At 37.8% G+C, this 20966-nt stretch overlaps 2 protein-coding genes across 2 annotated transcripts in view; one reads left to right on the top strand and one right to left on the bottom strand.

Moving 5' to 3' along the window:
* The window catches only part of LOC110381148 (supervillin), a 190337-nt gene extending 182106 nt beyond the window's left edge, over nt 1–8231 (top strand). Inside the window, exons 18-26 of the mRNA XM_064036849.1 lie at nt 241–409; nt 807–961; nt 1490–1647; nt 2486–2598; nt 2880–4549; nt 4710–4808; nt 5184–5380; nt 6055–6216; nt 6660–8231. Of these exons, the coding sequence (XP_063892919.1) occupies nt 241–409; nt 807–961; nt 1490–1647; nt 2486–2598; nt 2880–4549; nt 4710–4808; nt 5184–5380; nt 6055–6216; nt 6660–6746 (2810 nt within the window). The 3' untranslated portion in view covers nt 6747–8231. The remainder of the gene's footprint in view (nt 1–240; nt 410–806; nt 962–1489; nt 1648–2485; nt 2599–2879; nt 4550–4709; nt 4809–5183; nt 5381–6054; nt 6217–6659) is intronic.
* Nucleotides 8232–8671: 440 nt separating this feature from the next.
* LOC110381150 (glutamic acid-rich protein) lies at nt 8672–12838 on the bottom strand. The gene is given in 5 exon segments (XM_064036850.1): nt 8672–9371; nt 9373–9714; nt 9831–10271; nt 11349–11563; nt 12678–12838. Coding segments are annotated over 5 exon segments (1548 nt in total). The 5' UTR covers nt 12685–12838; the 3' UTR covers nt 8672–8828.
* Between the last annotated feature and the right edge of the window lie 8128 nt (nt 12839–20966).

Here is a 20966-nt window from a genome sequence, read left to right as displayed (position 1 = left end):
GTTTCAACTTCAAGCTATTTTTAATACCTACTATCAATCTTAAATATATGTATTAAGATCCGAGTTCATCGACAACTTAAACTATTAAAAACCTCTTTAAAAATTGAACACATGAAAATTGTTAGTAAACAGTTACATGGAAAAGAAACTGACGTTATTTTCATTTTAACTTTCTTTGCCAATAACATTTAGGTACATTTCAAAATTATTTACTAATTTCTAACCTCCTTTTTTCCACAGAAGATGAGTCATCAGGCGCGGAACGCACAGGCCAGCCGGTGCGGGTCCCGCGAGCTGATGACGAGACCTTCCAAGCTTTCTTCACGCCGGCACTGCAGCAGGAACGACTGGCTGACACTGAGGGAGTCGATGTAGATCTCGACGCTATTGACAGCGGGTCGAGGCAGTTGTGAGTACATTTGATATTGTGTATTTTTAGTAAGAGCCAATTGGTGGACCTGGAGCCGTCCCTTTGGACCACATAAGTAACAGCAGCCTTTTATTTAGAATATCACTAGATCTCTTTTTACACCTTTCTATGCACTTTATACCTTAACGTCAACGTACAAGGCACAGATTGTATAGTACAAAATCAGATTATTTTCTCGTTCTGCACTGGTTCATTTACCTCTACGTAAATGGAAATAAAAAATGCAAGTCGAATTTTTGAAGATATTCATTTATTTTGGTGTTTTTGATCCTTTTGAAAACAAAGGCTTAGGTGTTAAGCCTTTGTTTTTCCTCTGTTCTCTCTTCAGGGGATATCACTGACTATCTTATTTATATTATCTTATTTCTCTCTGCAGATTAGCAAGCGAGTGGTCTCGCCGCGCCCGCGTGGGTCGTCGTCACGCGGCGTCGCGCAACCCGCTGCGGGCGCTGGCCGCGCGCACCGACCTGCGCGACGAGTACGTGCCGCCGCCGCCGACCGTGCCCAAGCATAACCATGTGCTTGATAAAAGTGAGTTTTACTTAATAAAGATACTGAAGATTAATTACATATACTCGAGTCAAGAGTAAGCAAAATTGGTACCTTGTTACCTTTGGTCCTGCCGTGTTGCTTTTAAGCCTTTGCCTTATCTTAATAGTATATGTAATGAGGTTCGAAGTTATGTACACACATGATTGTAGTAAATCTACAGACGATAATTTGCTTTAGAAACTGGGAGGCTATTTTTATTATTATTGGATGACAAAAGAACTTAGTTTAGCCTATATTTCATAAAATCAGTTGCAAAAATTAATGTTTTTTAATTTACTTTCCAAAAAGAAACACACCTTTATCTTATCTCTTTTTATTGTAACTCTCCCATAGCGGACTTGCTGGAAGAGATTTCTTAAGAAATAAACAGTGCCTTTGTATAGTTAATTGTTTTCTTGTCTCATCAATTGTACATAAACGTTAAATAAATAAATAAGGTTCTCAATTCGAGCGCAGATTTATATAATGTTTCCACGATAACATATTCATCAATCTTTGCATCTCCAGTATCAAGTAACGGTGGCTTAGCAGCGGAAGCCCTAGCAGCACTAGCCAGTAAGGAAGACTTCTCAAACGTGTCGCTACGCAGCGCCGCCGCCGCGCCGCTCGCGCACGGCACCAAGCCGCTCATGCTGCTGCATGTTAAGGGACGGAGGAGGGTGCAGGTAGGACATATATACTAATATTCCCCGTAGGTATTACTTGAGTTTCAGATGGCACGTCAAACTATCGGTCCCGGCTGTCATTGAACATCCTTAGCAGTCGTTACGGGTAGTCAGGAGCCAGTAAGTATGACACTAGTCCAACCAAGGGCTATTGGGTTGAGGAGGTCGCATAGAGCAGTCGCTCCGTGAAAAGCACTGGTACTCAGCTGAATACGATTAGACTGGAAGCCGATGCCAACATAGTTGAGAGAAGGCTCGGGAGATGATGAGGTATTACTTGAGTCAACTTGAGTAAGTGTGGTCTGGTAGTGGAAGCCCTGGCAGCATTAGCCAGCAAGGAGGATTTCTCAAACGTGTCACTACGCAGCGCCGCCGCCGCGCCGCTCGCGCACGGCACCAAGCCGCTCATGCTGCTGCATGTTAAGGGACGGAGGAGGGTGCAGGTATATAAAACTTATAGAACACTATGCTCCATTTGTGTAGGAAAAAATATGCTGCGGCGACCCTAATTTAATTGGGATTAGGGCAATATAGGATGACGATGACTCCTTTTGGGTAGGCACTTAACTAAAGATAAATAGTCTTGATAGATATGACTTTTTATTTCAAATTGAAATGCGATAAATGTCGCAGTGAATACAGTAATAAGACTTACTTAATTGAATCATTATTTTAAACGGTAGAATATTTATATGTATTTGTTTTTTTATATATTATAACTTTTAAATATAAATTAACCATTTGCGGCAAGTATAAAATGCTTCAATGGAAAAAATAATGTAAAAACGGTTTCAAGTATCAACTATTATAATTGTATGTTTTCCATGTTCTCTAATAGACGAGACTGGTAGAGCCGGTACACACGAGCGTGAACCGCGGCGACTGCTTCATACTCATCACGTCGGACCAGCTGTTCCTCTACATCGGACTCTACGCCAACGTTATTGAGAAGTAAGTATAATAAAACAAGTAATAAGATGAAAATCTTACAATCCGTACAGTCTTCTTCTTATGTTCGTTGACCGTTGACCACTACTAAATGTTAGTCATCAGTTCAGCGAATTTATACCTATCTTCTGCCAAATACGACGATGTCAATACCACGTTCACTCTCTAATTTTCTAAAGCCATGATTTCATGCGTCTTCCATCGCGTCTTTAACCGTTTATTTTGGTCCATCATTTTTCGTTGCGACATCGACAGTTAGTAATTCTCGACATTTCATTTTCCAGAAACCGCAGTACCGACATCGCCTTACACATCCAAAACACTAAAGACTTGGGTTGCAAAAACTCCACCGGCATCATCAAAATAGATGAACAAATCAAGAACTTCAGCAACAAACACTGGAACCAGTTCTGGTCACTCCTCGGCGTCACTGAAGGCATTGAGAACTACAAACCTGTGGAAACAGGCCATGCTGATGAAGACGAAATCTTCGAATCTTGCATCCTTCAGACCAACATGTGTTACGAAGTCATGGATGATGAACTCGTCCCCATCAAAGAGTACTGGGGACAGGTCCCAAAGATAGCCATGCTCAACCAAACCAAAGTGATCGTGTTCGACTTCGGATCTGAAATGTACATCTGGTACGGCAAAAATGTTCCCCTAGAGAGCAGGCGCCGAGCGGCACAACTTGCCCAAGAAATGTTCGACGAAGGGTACAACTATGAGGAGTGCCACATCAACCCGCTCAATGCAGCAATGTATCAAGGCGCAAGGGATCCTTCCGACCCACCAGCGAAAGCCTCGAAAAGCCGACCAGAATGGGCGATCCTGTCCAAAATCACTCAACATATGGAAACTATTCTCTTCAAAGAAAAGTTCCTCGACTGGCCCGACTACTCCAGAGTCATTAAAGTCAAATCACCCGAAAATAAATCGAACAGCGTCGAAATTAACCCTTGCGATGCCGAGGAGATGTGGTCGAACGAGTACCAGGATCCAGATCTCATTTTAGAAGGATCTCATATCGGCCGCGGCACGCATTACTACGACAAAGAGAACATGAGGCACTATGATATCAAAACCAAATCTGTATGCAAGTGGGTGATACAGGAGTATGATTACCAAAAAGTTGAGAACGAATCAGAAATTGGAGAGTTCTTCTCTGCCGATAGTTACATTATAAGATGGGAGTATATGATCACGATGACTGGTCGAGAACTGAACGGGAAACCATCTAAACATAACGTTACTGGCAGAGATAGATGCGCTTACTTCTGTTGGCAAGGCCGGGACGCCAGCTCAAACGAAAAGGGTGCTGCAGCCTTACTTACTGTAGAATTAGACAGGGAAAAGGGACCTCAAGTGCGAGTGGCCCAAGGGAACGAACCTCCCGCCTTCCTAAACCTCTTCCAAGGCAATCTGGTCATCCACCAAGGGAAACGGGACACAGATAAGAGTCGATACCGATTGTTCGTGACTCGAGGCAATCTTTCTAACGAGGCTTACTTACTTCAAGTGCCGTGCTCAGTGCGACAGCTGCGAAGCCGAGGCTCCTTGCTGCTAGTCGACACTGAGAAGAGTTGCTTGTACATCTGGCACGGCGCGAGAAGCATGAAGCATACTAAGAACATTGCTATTGAGTTGGCGAACAAGTTGATCGCGAGGAAGTCCAGTTATCTCTTCGGGAATGTGTCTGGTGTGAAGATTGTGGAGGTTAAGGAGGGGGAGGAGCCTCGGGAGGTGCTAGAGGCTTTGGGCGTGGCCAACAAGCAGCAGTGGATGGGATTGGTGGGCAAGGAGTGCGGAGGGGAGGGGACGGCGAGGCTGTTCCACTTCACGGACCTGGGGGGACAGTTCGAGGCTAACGAGGTGTTGTCGCCGCTGCGTCACGAACATCTGGCGACACCCTTTCCTTTTGATCAAAAGGAGTTGTATTCGGCTTCGCAGCCAGGTGAGCATATCAGTTTTATTACCTACAGGATATCATAAAACTTTTTACTGATTAGTTTTTGAATCAATTTTAGATGGTTCGAGTAACTTAGGACTGCATGATACTAAGTTATATTGATAGTTAAGAAAATGTTAGTAAAGTATATTCTTCTTATTTGTAGCCCTATTCCTACTGGACGACGGCGCCTGTGTGTGGCTGTGGCAGGGCTGGTGGCCGCCGCAGGAGGACGGGGAACTGGAGCCTGCCGAGAGAAATGCCGGTATGTACACTTGTATTAGTCTATGTAACTTTTTATTATGTTTTTGCCCTTACTTAAAAATAAGGCTCTGAATTTGTATGTTTGCCGTTTATTTCTTGCCTTATTTATCAAAGGCTGGTTTTACAGCTAGAAGTTTATCATTTCATATAAATAACGCCGCTTGCGCATACAATTGAGCGTGGCAGGCAGGCAATCAGGCAGCGATACTTTGCATATCATATGACATGAAATAAGCACACAACAGCGACGCGCAAAAAAATCAAAAATTATAGAAACTACCGTCTAGTTATAAAAATTATTTTCCCTAGGTGTGCCATTGGGCCATTTTGTTACAAACAATTTTTTTTTCAATAAATGTTATTTACATTTTCCCAGGTGTAGGCGCATTCGCGTCTCGCTGGCAGTCTCTCCGAGTGGCCGCTCTCCGCACATGCGCGGCGTACTGGCAGGCGTCGCGCGGGTGTGGCGCGGCGGACGTGCGGCTGGTGGCGGCGGGGCTGGAGCCCGCGCGGTTCACGCACCTCTTCGACACCTGGGCCGACCACGATCAGGCTGCCGATGCTAATATCAACGTGAGTATACACAATACAATCACTACAAAGTCGCTTTTTCTGTCCCAGTATTCCTATGTTTTTTGGACGCTTAAATCTTCAATACTACGCAACGGATTTTGACGCTTTTTTTTAATAGATATAACGATTGGAGAGGAAGGTTTATACAACCCGTGCCGATAAAGAATGGGATTAGAAATCGCGACAGCTGTATTCAACTCTCGCTCATGTGCTATAGTGTATGAGCGAGAGGTAAATACAGATGTCGCGATTTCCAATCCCATTCTTTATCGGCACGGGTAGTCTGTATAATAACATCCATTAAATAATGGGGAAATACTGTTTTCCCTGTGAAGCCGGGCCGGGTCGCTAGTCTTCTATATTTTATTGCCAGTTATGGGTACTGTTAGTTCATGTTTTTTTCAGGTATATATTCTCTAAAGGTGGTCGGAATTGGCTTGCGTTTTCTTGCTTCTTCTATCTGCAGACAAGGTGTTATATGATGCTCTTTCTATTATCCAAATACTAAGGATGCGGTTTGGGACTTGCGAAAAGGTTGTTTAAATGCATTTCCAGTTAGCAACAATAATGAAACATGAACCAAAGTTAAACTCCTCTATATTACTCTATACACTCACAATGTACAAACTACGCTTACACGCTTCCGCACTGTATAACTTGGCACTGTTCCGCAGCACGGCTACAAGGCGGGCGAGATAATCCCCGGCTCCTGCGAGCTGTCGCGGCTGACGTGCTGCGACGCGGTACTACCGCTCGCAGCGCTGCAGCGCCGTCCGCTGCCCGACCACGTCGACCCGCACCATCTAGAGCGGCATCTGTCGCCCGCTGACTTCCTGGTACGTAGGAATGAGTGTGTAATTGAGTGTGTGGTTGAGTGTGTGACTGAGTGTACTACTGAGTGTGTGAATGAATGTACCACTGAGTGTATGGATGAGGGTATGACTGAGTGTTCAACTGCGTGCATAACTAGCTGTACTACCGACTTTCTGGAAAATAAAAGTAAATGGCATGGATGTAGAGCAGTTTTCGTCATCAAACAAAGGTTATCAACTTTGTTGTCGTTGAAATCACTTTTGAAATTATTTTAAAAAATCTGTGGAAAGATGACTACGGGTGACACTGTTATTTTTGTAAATTATGACTTGCACTATAAATTATATGCACGGAAGTGGTGATTTCGGTGAAGGTTGCCAATTATTTTAGCAATACCTAAGATTTTATTTACAGGTTATTCAAGGTGTGTTACCACATTCTCATAAAAACTGTTTTGTGATTACAGGAGGCTTTCGGCATGACCAAAGAAGAGTTCTCAGTGCTCCCGGCGTGGAAGCAGACCAACATGAAGAAGGACGTCGGTCTGTTCTGACGCGCTACACAACACATACTACACACATTTTGTACAACCGCAGCTCTTTCGTACTTTTTTACTCAACCATGTCGTCAATGGATTTGATACAATTATTGTTAAGAGCACGCTTATATTCTATAGTAAAATAAATTTGTACTAACGGTATGTATGTACCTAACGATGTATTCGCGCTCGTGATATTTTCATGTAACCGCCGTAGACGATAGCCAAGTAGTCAACTGATGGATTTGGACGCAGGAATTGTTAGACGGAGCTCGTCACACCCGCGCCCGCATCTAAATGTTTGTATATAGTCGTTTTATTTGAACTATTTATTTCGTAACTACCATTTGTCTCGCTATTATCGATTATGATGTTTCATTATGAGTTTATGTTGTAAAATATTTTGTAGTTTTAATTACCTTTTTGATTGTCCCATGTTGGCGCGGATGTGGCGAAATAAAAAAACTGGTGATATTTTTCGATTCGACTGTAAGATACGACCGCGCAGTGCGTCGGTAGAAGAGAGTAGTTTTGCTAATGCTAATTAAATGTTTTTTAAAACCGCTCATTGCTCGGTCGTGTCGATCGCGGAACGTTTTAGCAAATGTCTGGTCAAAGTATGGTTATTTGTTATAAACCGCTAGATTTACACAAGTACTTTACTACTATTGTATTCGCTTTAGGGGTAGGCTTATATAGTTCTGTGGCGGTTGGAATTGTCTGCTGATCGTGACTTGTGATATTGTTCGTTTGCGTTAACTCGTGCTAATGTTAACAGCGCTATGCGTTATTCAAATTGTTAGTAAGTAATTCCAGTGCCACAGAGCAACTATTATGTATATTTTAACACATCACATATCTTATCTACTCATTGCATCTTTTATACTGTGCGTTAGGTGGACCATGATAAAGTTTTAATATATAATCTTACGGTATTCCGTACGTGCGGCTTGGCTTCGCGGCTCTGTACTCGAACACGTACTTGACTATAAGGATATTTGTAATGGACTTTGTGTTGCTAACAGAAACATTTGACTTTATAAATTATCGGTAGTGTTGTGTCAGCCGCGGTACCCGAGTGCCGTCGGTCACACAATCACCGCTCAGTCTATTTGTACTTTATTTTTGAAGCTGTTGGTATGTTGTGTACAATTTTAGAAGTTTATTTTTTATATTCTAGCTTATTGCTTATAGTGTGGGACGCACCACGACTATCTGGTTCGCGGAGGAGAAATTGCCAGTATTGTAAGAATTTTACTGCCAATGAGTAGAATAACTCTAACAAAACAGTCATACTTTAGTTAACTAAATACCAATATAAACTTACTTTATGTCCTAAATGCATTTACGGCCGACATTATCGTGGCCTACGGTGACATGAACATCTCAAATCCAATTTTTAATATTTTGCTTTGGTTGTGTTACTTATACCTAAATAATTATTGTATTTGAGGATTATTTTGTACTATAATAAATGATGTAATAAATTCTTAAAATTGATTATTGTGGTTTTAATTTTTTATTTATATCGGGTGTACCTTATCACATTAAATCCTACCACATACACTTTAAGGTATTTTATAACGAATTCTAAAAATTTTAACCAAATCCATCCATTGGTTTGGTCACAGGAATTATTTTTCATTTATAATTAGAACACATGTGAATATCAGAGATAAATTACGCTAGTGTCAATGATCCCGGCAAGCATTCAAAATAAAGGTTGCCGTTGCAAAACCTAAATAAAGAAGAATATTTGACAAGGTAATATGAAGCTTATTTTAATTTTATAAATAAAGTCCGGCCAGTGGACCGCAATACAAACACACTCTGCCATCATAGAAGTTTGTTCAAAGTTACAGCGAGGCCAAACGATGCATATTGCATATGCGATGAATATGACATAATGAGCTCCTGGTCAAAAAATAAAATAAAACAAACACAGTCAATAACTAATTAATGTAATAACAACAATAAATATTTACAAAATTGCACAAAGTGTTTTTCTAAACTTAAATAAATTAAAACTAATTAATCTATGACTTCTGAAGGCTCTTCAAGATAGCATTTGTCAATGCTTCCGAAGTCTTTCTGAGTTTAAATTCTGAATAAGCTTTTGAAGAACTTCTTTGCCCTCAACTCCTCAATATCTGATTCATCGTCATCTTGTTCGTCGTCATTTTCGTCATTGTTTTCGTCATTCTCGTCACTGGCTTGTTCGTCGTCTTCTTCCTGGCTTCTCTTGGATTCGTCTCCTTCGTCAGCATCCTCAGCCTCATCATCATCATCATCAGCAGCCTCGTCATCTTCGGCGTCTTCCTGTCTGTTCCTTGGCTCAATCTCACTTTCTGCTTCATCATCAGATTCAACCTGACGTTTCCTACGTTTGAGTTGTTCCTCCTCGTCGTTGTCTTCATCATCATCTTCATCGTTAGCCTGACGCTTCTTGCGTTTTACGTCATCGTCATCATCATCGTTTTCATTATCAACTTCCTCTTGGCGCTTGTTAGATTCTTCTTCATCGTCATCGTCATCCTCATCTTCTGCCTGACGTTTCTTACGTTTGAGTTCCTCTTCGTCATCTTCCCAATCATCGTCGTCATCCTCATCTTCCACTTGACGTTTCTTACGCTTTATCACCATCGGCGTCTTCGGCATCGTCATCTTCTTCTTCTTGACGCTTCTTAGACTCTTCATCATCTGCTTCCTCATCATCATCTTCTTCTTGACGCTTCTTAGACTCTTCGTCATCATCCTCGTCATCATCATCTTCTACTTGACGCTTCTTACGTTTCACTTCATCATCAGATTGCTCCTCAACATCTTCATCTTCCTCTTGGCGTTTAGATTCTTCGACTTCTGATTCATCCTCATCCTCGTTCTCCTCTTGACGTTTCTTAGCCTCTTCTTCATCATCAGCCTCATCATCATTTTCCTCTTGACGTTTTTTGGCTTCCTCGTCCTCATCATCATCAGCCTCATTCTCATCTTGGCGTTTCTTCTTGGCTTCTTCATCCTCTAATTCTTCATCATCAGCGGAGTTTGGCTTGTTCATCATTATCATCGTCATTTTTCGGCTTCATCTGATTCTTCTTCAACTTCCTCCTGACGTTTCTTTGATTCTTCCTCATCGTCAGCATCTTCATCGTCAGCTTCTTGCCTCATTAGCCTCTTAGCTTTTTCGAGTAAATCATCTTCTTGCTCATCGACGATTTCTTCTTGTGCTTTGCGGTTATCTTCTAAATATTCTCCGTCGAATTCATCGTCCTCTTCTTGTCTTAGCTTTTTCACTTCTTCTTCATCTTCTTGGACGTCCTCTTGTTTGATTCCTCTGAAGCGTTTTACGTAGCGTTTGATGGCGTCGTCTTGCCATTCCTCGCCGGAACCTTCACTATCTTCAGGTTCTACTTCTTGTTCCTCAGATTCAGACTCGGGTTCGGGTTCAGGCTCGGGTTCGGGTTCAGGCTCAGGTTCAGGTTCAGGCTCAGGTTCAGGTTCTGGGTGAACGCAGTGGGATGGAGCGGCGGTCCAGTCGCATACCTGAAATTAGAATTAATAGCGCCTTTCAATATTTTCATGGAAACAGTGTTTTATAATCCTTATAATTAACCTTTTAAGAAATCAGATCATTTTCTTTACTTATTGTTACAATCTTCTTTTCTATTTTTCCTATGTTATCTGAATTATTTCTCGAAGTTTCGTAACACGCAAGATCATTCATCACAGGCTCGCGTGATGCGCTGCGTGTTTTGTTTATCGATATAATATCGAGTATCGACACATGGCTGTCAGATACTGTCAAACTACTGTTGATAAAGATAACTGAAGGCAGGTAGTGGAAATATTAGTTGTCTCTAGAATTTTGGGACGCATATGGATAGATAACGAAGAAAAGAATTGCTTTTTGGTTAAAATTAGAAAAAGACTAAAAAACGAATTGTTAAAGTGCGATGAATGACAGCTATTTACCAAGCAATTAGTACCAATTTCTTTTGAATGAAATAATTTGGATAAGTAGGTAGTAGTCTACGCTTCACTTTACAAATAAGTAATTAGTAAGTATACAATGATTTTTTATAGTACAGATATGTTACCTTCATGTAATTGCAGTTTTCAATCTGTTCCGCGCAATCGAAAATTGCACACATTGACAACTTTTACTGATGAGTAAAACAAAAGATGCGTAAAAGCACGCAAGTGAAAGAGATAGTTATTGTTTTAGTCATTGCGCTTCAAATGTTTACTAGTTCATTACTAACTACTAAACGTCCTAATTGGGTGGTATTTGAGTCTTCACAACGCGCGCGCTTGTAACAAATCTATACTATAAAAAATCATTGTAAGTATATTTAACTTTAGACAGCTAAGAAGGTCACAAACACTATTAAAACTGAAAGAAAATCTAAATACATAACGTATTCTTTTTTACTATAGATGCGTGTACACTTGGTGTGTGCACTTGGAGAGGCCTATGTCCAGCAGTGGACTGCGATAGGCTGATGATGATGATGATGATGAATAGATGCGTGTAGGCCACGTGAATTGAAAATACACAAACATACCTACATAAATAGACAGCGAAAATCCTTAAAAAAGAATCACTAAAAACATCCTCACCTGCTCCTGTTCATTGAACCACGTGTGCGGAGGGCATTGCATCAAATACGAACGTCCCGAATAGCACTGGTAGTACAAGAAGCAGCTCTCAACGCTGGCGATCCTCAGGAAGTCTTCCTGGTTCCGGCAGAGAGTCTCCGGGTCTTGTCTCAAGGGGATTGAGACCCCGGAGCAGCTGGCTAACGCAGCCGCTATACATAACAGCCAGAGGGCAGCTGGAATGTTAATGAGACATTAATATGTAGGACTGTCTGGTTCCTTGATGCTTAAGTGATTATTTGTAAGCCCCTTTTGGGATGACGGAAGGTCGGTGAAGAACTGTCGAAAATGATATATAGCTTTTCAAATTATTCTTGTCTTGTTATGGAAGTGTAGGCTTATGTAAGTTTTTGGAGTGGTTTTTTGGTCAAATTAGGGGTTTGCTTTTATTTTTTTACTTATTTTCTACATGTCGCCAGCGGTAACTATTACCTACGCATAAAAAGGTGGAGCTAAGATCTATTATAATATCTTTTGTTTCAATAAAGTATAACTACCAAAGTCTATCTAATACTTCACACTTATACGAGTACCTATTTAAGTTGTAGATCGAATTATGACTTTAATACTCCCATAGTTTAAAGCTTCACTTAATTAAGACACCCTTCAAAACTACTTACACTACCTACCTACCAATTTCCAAATAACACCGGCCAAGATTCATCAGGTCTAAATTAATCCAATAATGATGCTCTTCCGTTGAACCGCCCACTGGTTCAAAGAACATATTCCGGTCCACGACCAACCTACTCCTTGATTTGCATAATTATATTAACGAACATACAAACAAACATGTTCCAAGTATGATAGCCAATACATACGATCACGTTATCATTCAGGACTCGTCAATTTCATACAGAATCCACAATCTGCATACTAAAATTGTTGCCAACTTTAGTTGAAACAATAGGGGACGGAACTAAGCAGATTTGGGTTCAATTTCAAAATGTAAAGTTAGTTTCACTGGTCTATCTGTACGAGATATGCATGTGACAGAAGTTGTGAAATTAGTCGTTAAGATTTAATCATTGTTTTCCAAATGGAGGCAGCTAGCTAGCTTTAAGTAAAACGACTTTTAGCATAACGTAATAACTTCTTCGGCTCTGCGAAGTTTGACGAAACTTACATAACATTATTACTTCAATTTATCCTGTTATCCTAAACTATATTGCAATCATTACAAGAGCATTTTTTTTTCAAAATTAACACAATAACAACAAAACTTTTGCCTTCTCTTACATAATTAGGTAAAACCGAGAATCACTTATATAATAATCAAAGTGGACTTACAATTCATTTTGACCGCACTATCGTCACTGTTGCGATCCGGCACAAAAGTAAGATATAGAAGGTAAAGCCTTCAATTTTATCGAGAGCATGGTATCGGACGCTGATAACGGCTGCCGATACCGACAGATATACGAGCGAGATATTGTCCGTCAAGCGTTATCCCAACTAAAGCCGGGATGCTGTGAACGCGACTGACGACTAAATAATCGCACGTTTATAGAAATACTCTGATCGATAATTTAATCGAGTTCCAAAACAGAATGTTCTCATTTGTAGGTAATTTTTAAAAGCTTACAGCTAAGTTTTGACATAACTTTGGACATAAAAAATATTTGCGACTCAAGCTCTAACCAGGCACTTAATAAGTATTCCTTCTGTCTATTCAATTACGATTCCACTCACCAGAGCTGCAATTCAGCTTTTATCCAAAATAGATATAAGTAGTTATAATATAAGTAGACAGATTACAATTAATCATAGATGATTAGATAGATGGATTACAATCTGCCAAACACTTTATTAATGGATATAGCCTTTACTCAAAATGTACTACACGCAGATATATTATGTAAACTCCGCATATTGTTCATGCATCATTTTCTTACATGAGAGGAACTAATAAACGCCATATTATCTTTTCATTTTCTTCCTTCTTTCGGCCCATCAGCACTTCTAAAGCGCATATTTATGAAATACATTGAATATTTACGGAGCACCCGGAAAATCATAATTATTATACCATGAATGAACACTTTTTACCATTGTACGTCAAATAGTAATTAGTAGCTTCCGCCCATGGTTTCGCTAGCGTCCTCAGGGAATTATCGACCTTCCTCACATAAGGATAAATCTTAATAAAAAAAAATCTCATAATGATGCGATTCTCATAAGATACGAGTATGTTGCCACCTACTTACAATATCAAACAATATCCATACAGTATTTTTAGAAGAGCAACAATAGTACTGTTAATCAGGCCTTAAGTTAGTTTAATGCTTCCGTATCAGGAACTACTGGTCCAATTTGAAAACATATTTCAGTGTTAGTTAGTCTTTTCATTGAGCTCTATCACGTACCTAATATCGAAATATGTGAATAGTCGCAACAGCAAGACGTGACTTTAACAAATTGGTGAGCGTTTATCTCGATGTAGCTGCGTATGATGTGCACATGACCTTCCAGGCATGTCACGCGAATGCAAACAATCGTTTGAAGAAAATTGGAGAATTGCTCCTTCTTTGAATGACATTAACTTTCCTTATTGCTTTATTGGTACGCGAAAATACTTAGTTGCATTCGTAGAGTGAGTAGTTCTGTTAATAACGTTGCAATTAATGAATTCAAAAAACCTAGTTCATTAACAAAATATTAATTTTTAATTTTGATCATAATTGGAATAATATTGTATTCTGATCAAACCTAACCTTTTCCCAATGTTGGGGTCACTTTATTTTTGATGTAGGTAAGATTAATTTTGGTTTATTCCACAAGCGGCTTTACAGCTTTGAATTTATTGCGTTGCATCAATTTAGAGTTAAGCTTTAGCACCAAAAATTGTTTGCAAATAGTGAATAGAATAGATTGAGCACACTGCAAACTTTTAGTCGCCGAATAGTTTGTTATAACTCAGTATGAAGATGAATGGTAGCACGCACATAACAACGATCAGGTATTAGCCGGTATCATACCGACTGAAAACGTCGACTGGAATCAACTGTAGGCATAGATGTATTCTATATTACGTCTATGACTGTAGGCCAATTGTTTGGTTTGCGGTAAGCAGATACTCTAAGGGCAGACATTTTTGATCAGTGGAGGATGCTAGTGAAATTGCCAGAATGTTTGTAAAGATAATCTTATTGCGAGATTGCTTCCGTACCGATAAGATTCTGATAATTCTGTCACTGATACAACACACATTTCTATCACACTGTTACTTAGGTACCTACCTATATTATTGTCATTATTTAAGGTAAGGGCTACACCTTAGTATATTACCTATATAGCCAGAATAATGACCCTAATTTTAATGAATCAAGCGGATTAATATTTTCAAAAAGCCACACCTTCAGTCAATTGTAATATGACCTAATATATATGTGTATCATCATATCAAAGTTTCACCTACATACATGAATAGGGAACTACTATAGCATACAGGATTAACCCGCCACTCAGTTATGCTAAGTCCCATAATAATAGTTCGAGAACATGCTCCAATCTTAGTGTAATGTTAAATAAACAACACAAGACATCTCCAGTCTCGTTTGTTACAATATTGTTCTTTGGGGAAGCCATTAATTTGTGAGATATGTCATATGTGTCGCTCTAGAGAACGTCTGGACGCGATTCGTGTTGTGTTCGCGTCAAATAAAACGTCAATGAGACAATGATAACGCTTGTCGGTCCGATTTCTCTGACAAATAATGTGTTGCTATAGTTCAATTTAGTGTTAGAGCAAACTGATAGAAATTGAGTAGGTACTTAATACCTAGCTGTAGTTTAGTACTTTAGATAACTCCACGGTGTATCTTTTAATTTAAACATAGCTAAGGGATAATAAATTCGAAAAATATGTAGGACGTCCCTTTTTTGAATGGTGGGTCCAATGACCCATTTAAAAAGTAAATACACCTTTTGAAAAGTATAACATAGGCATAATGAATGGTTCCGTAACACGTCTAAAGACGAAATAATACATGGTGAATTTGCAAAATTCAAATATAGATGGGTAAGTATATACTTAATATTGCTGGTCCTGCATTTTCTTGAGAAAAGGCCTTCGCCTTGCAGTGACACAAAATAGGCCAACCTTGACATAAGTGTCAAGTATTACAAAAATAGTTGAAAATAAACTTTTTCTAACACCTGTAACAGTTACGTTTCTCAGAACTGGTACTATTTGAAGTTTTTATACTTGGCGTCAAGATGATTCCGAGAAACACGCCTTTGATAAAAACAACGTGTAACTGCAGCCTATTAAGTTCAGCACCTTTGAAGTTTATTTAACAATACATACTTTTATAGTGAGTTAACACCTTGAAAAAACTCTTGCAGAGGTAAGTCGGTAGATTGAAACATGAAAACATGTTTTTATAATTTTAATAGTCGTCAGCAACTTTTTCATAATTTAAACTCGAACATTGTTAAGATGATATTGTGATTTTACTAAGATGTTCAAGTTATATCATGACTGTACTGTATCATGTGTACATTTTTCTAGCATTTATCGTAACTTATTTTTTTATCTAGGTTAATATAGCAGGCTATAATATTGATAGGCAATACCATTTCATGTTATTTCTGATAACAATAGAAAAACCCTTAGAAAAATATAAAAACTTAGTGATTCGCGACTTGCTCAACAGTTTATTGATGAAAAAAAATAATATCATGCCAGCTTGATTGCGCAGTTATGCAATAGTTCAACCCTTTACTGCTTTTCTATGTTTTCTAAGAAAAACCCGAGGGAGATTGTATTTTTATAAATTCCCTACCACCGGCTTTGCTTGGCTTTTTCTGTTTGAACAACTTTTGTTTAGTTGGTCTTACTAGTTAGCAAGTTTAAATGTTTCATAGATATTCATAGTTATAGGTCTTTTAAACTTTTTCTATTTCTCTACCAAAAAACTACCCAATCCAAGGAAGCTTTGTTTTAAAGTTTAAGGTAATTTATTTAAGCTTTCAGCTTTAAAAAATAACTCTGGAAAAGTCATAAAGTTAGAAGTTCTGAAATAAAAACAAACTGGACCATTTCAGCGTTAGTAGGTATTCGTTCGGCAGCCGTATAAAATCAAATCGAAATTCTATGAAACTTTGCCGTTCGTTACTGTAGACTATATTTCAATTGCTCTATTAAATGTATTTTATTAAATAGATTCTACAAATCTATATACCAATCCGTATTAATCAATTTAAAAAATAATCACTCGCTATGCGTTTGTGCATTGCAAGAAGAAATGTTAACCTAATTAAGTGAATTTAGGTACATTATATACCTATTGTATTTTAGTATCGTATACATATAAGAATCCATTACTTATTTTTGAGTAACAAAAACAACGATGATTCACTATACTGAGTAAGTACCTAAGTTCACTCTAACAATAACAAAGAAAATAAATAAGTACTGCATTAATCATCATATCGCACTCGCTCGAAGCCGGCTGACAATTTAAGACAAACCAGGGTTTTCCTTATCCATTAATTCCATTAGTCAGCGGCGTCCAAGATAATGTAGAAAGTACCATAATGTAGTAAGTACGTGTCACGTTGGGAAAGTCATACTGGTTACTTGCCAAACCAACTGTTAATAAAAATATGAAGTTCGGGCCACTACAACATTAATATTAATTGTCGGCCACTAAATATGTCATCATCAGCTTCTTTTAAGGAATTAACCACTAAAAGTTGGTTAACTGTTGATTGGTGCTGTAGTATTCTAGTCTACCTAAGTTTATTTTCAATGTTTTCTTTATTCGTTTGTTAATATAGTAATTTATTAAAGACATAAGGGGTAAGTATGTAAGGGAGTCTAGTCTAGGGGGGAAAGTATACAAGGGAGTAATCGTAAGTACCTACATAATAGAGTATATGGGGTAACCTACATAGTGATTAATTTCAAGTCAAGGTTTTAAAGTAGGTAAATAATAGCGACAACGGGATGCACTAGGTATACATTTCTTCCAGTAAACAAGAAATAGCCTTGTCAGTTGACCCTCCTACGTTAGCTTCTGACAATAAGAGGTTTTTCCACGCTAGTGTGCGTGCGTGTAGTTTATGCGTTTAATTATGTCGAGTGTATGACGTCACGTAACTGACCTATCCAACACGTTTTCATGTGGGTATGCGTTAGTAAGTGCACTTGAAGGATCATTGCTTATTGATATGTTAAATAGGGTTTTTTCCCCGACTGTGCGATGGAAATGAGCGGGTTGTATAATTAGTTTATTAATATTTAGTTACCGACAGGATTTTGGTAATAGCACTAATATCATTTTGAGGTGTAGATAATATCAAATTAAAATAAAATAGACATAATTTAATATAAGGACATAAGAGTAAGCTCTTAGAATTTATACCAGGTACCTAAGTAAAAAGTTATTACAACAGTAAATACAAAATTCATGATCCGATTTACATCGCGTTAATCTAGACATTGAGTAGTCATCCCATGAATTACAGATACATTTAACTACATTAGATATAGCAGTTTTAAATGACTTTTTTTAAAACTAAGTACAAACTATAGTAAAGGTGTAAATGTTTATTTTGCTATTTGCTGGGTAAAACATTGAGATACATAACCAAAGTATTACAAAAGCACTTGAATTGAAATATCAACAATTTCACAAGACATTTTCATTGCATTTGTCTCTAGTACATTGTTCTATAAAACCAAGACTGGCAGAACAAGACGTATTCGAACTTCGTAAGAAAAACAGTCCATTTCCCTCGCAATTTATTTAACAGCAGAAAGGTACCCTTCGGAAATTATTACAAATGCTATAAATTTTACTTGGAAACTCTTCGTTTGCGTTAATTATGCGTCCCAAAAGTCCTTAACGCACTTCATTCGTCATTCTACTTAATTTTTCTTTTCAAATAAATAATATGCTTGTAAAAAGTTTTCTTCTTTTTCAAATGTCACTAGATTATGTACCTACCCAGTTGAATTGGTTAAGAAATTACGTTTAAATTAATCGTAAATTATTAAAATTATATAGACTTTTTTAACACTCTTAGAAAGTATCAAATTATGAAAACTAACAAGTTCCTTCTTTAATGTTTTAAATATTTATATCTTTTTATCATGGATATAACAGGCGCGACGTGAAACATCTTAAGTTCTTGTTAAAAACGTACTTTTGAAGTCTTCTTTCTGGCCTTTTCGCTGTCGAGGCCTTTGTTCTACAATGAAACAATAAAATGTCAAAATCTTCTTGCAGACAATAAATCGAAGGTTTCCATGTTCTATATCAGGCATTATATTAAAACAAAATTGCGCGGTCTGGTATCAGCAGAGATTACCATTTCTTCAATTCCAACTTTTAACGAGTTATTTTAAGGTGTCACTGTACCTTTACAGAAAGAATATATTTCCTTCAGAAATATAAAATATAATTTCCCACAGAACTTACCTTTCTGAATGCTTATACACAATTCCGATAAATCAACATAGCTGTGAATGTCGAGTATTTAAGAGGGCTATCACAAATTTTCGCGAATTTAAACGTTTTATACGAGTTTTGATGCTTTGGATATAGTCACAATAAAAAAACAAAAATAAGATTCAGAAAGTTTGATCATTTATCTTGAAAGTGTATTAAATAAATATTTTAATTTGTCCACGTACATCAGTAAAATCTTTGTCTCTGCAAAGGATGTTTCATAAAATGTTGCTTTTGGGTATCTTTTGATGCTTCGGTACTCCGAGGATATAGCAATTTAACCATTTATAAAAATGTTCAAGATACAACTATATCTTGTACTTGGAAGTGCTTAAATCAATTTATTACAATTCATACAGTATTACACCAAAAATAATTCTATAAAACTGAGAGTTACTGACAATTTTCCGTACGAAACTATATTTTTTATCTATGAAAGTATAATCCAAATTCAAATAAAAAACATTTAATAATTAAGGTGGTATTGTTATAAAGCTTGAAAAAAAAAATTGGTCTATTTAAAAGTAAAACAATATTTTAAAATAATTTTTGTTTGCAATGCAAAAATCAATATAAATCTTGTGACGCGCGGTGTTCAACTTTAGTCAGCGCCAGGCGCTTACCGAGGAGGGACGTATCGCTCGCTGTTGCGCCGCGTAAACTCGCCGGAGTTCGAAAATATAGCGCAACCTACGCATCTAACACGTTTTGATACTAGTGAGTTTTATTTTATTTATTAGTTATAATGATCTGATTGAAATGTAATATACATAAGTATTAGGCCATGATATTCTAATTCGAAAATGTTATAGATTGGGTTCTCTTTTTTTGATGTTGGTTATAAAGAAATATGTACGTAAATGTCATCGTCGTTAGTTTCGCTGTTGCATAATAATGTAATTGGACTTCTTTGATTCTTGCAGGATAATGAAAGCATATTTAATTCAGACTATCAGACTCAATTGAATACCAGTACAAATAATATGGTAAGTATTTTTTGTCACCCGCAAAAGGTATACGTGACATATTTGTTTTAATAAACTATCTACATTCCTAGTTTTCATTGTTGCAGGAAAATGAAGATACAATACATGGAAGACGAATTATAGATTTTAGTTTTTTTATAAATCAATTACTTATAATTGATAAACATGGTGAAAAGTTTGGTTGTCGATTAAATAATTTAAAAATTGTAAACGATTACTTGTTTATTGTAACTCAATCGAGCTATTCTAGGTTATAAAATTCATCGGTACAAATAATATTTCATAAACTATAAAAACAATAAATTATTTCGGAAAAAAGTGGCAAAGTCTCAAGTTTGTTTGTGCCGCGTGGCGGTCCGCAGGTGTGCGTTGCGTATTTCACTAGACGCACACATGCGCAAGTGCTGCCGGCTATCGTCTAATTTACCTACAACTGAGCAATTCGATTTTGTAATAGCGCTCTTAATAATAAACGTTCTGCGCAACTCAGCCTCAGTCCGATATAGTGAGACCAAGTTTTTCTTTGTCATCAACACCCTTTGAGCAAACTGATAAACCTGTGGAGAGAACAAGGTTGTATGATCAATACTGTGACGTAACGGGCACAAGATATCGTGACGAGTTTTCTAATTGTATGCAGTTCGTCATTGTTTTTAGTTACGAGAATTTCTTTAGAAAATTCTGGAAAGTAAAAAGGGTTTTTTCGGGGGTTTTTGATATTTACAAAGTATGACTTGTCAGTCAAGTGGACGGTTCGTAATTTTCACTAAAAGTTGGTGTCTGATTACAGTTTAGTGGCTAGTTCTGCGAGGTCTAGTGGAAAAGCCTAACTTCAAAGAGGCGTTTTACAAGCAACCACATTTCACTGCTTAAAATTCCGAGGACGGATCGTACAAAATTTAAACCCTAGGTGTTATTTACTTTTGTTCCCGATATTAATTACACTTTTAAACAAAAAAACTTTTGATCGCTCGCTAATTGAAACTTGGTCTCTTTTGTAAAAAAGCGTTAACGGGGGCGAATAAAACGAGTGAAATTAAATTCACCTTCCATAATAATGGACCGTTTTGATTTCCTTTGCGCAAAAAACGAGTTAAAAAAAGAAGCGTTCCGAGTTCAAATAACAACAACAA

This window comes from Helicoverpa armigera, chromosome 11, assembly GCF_030705265.1.
Source record: "Helicoverpa armigera isolate CAAS_96S chromosome 11, ASM3070526v1, whole genome shotgun sequence".
NCBI lineage: Eukaryota > Metazoa > Arthropoda > Insecta > Lepidoptera > Noctuidae > Helicoverpa > Helicoverpa armigera.
Note: the sequence above shows the minus strand (reverse complement) of the source record. Positions and strands in the feature narration are given on the sequence as shown.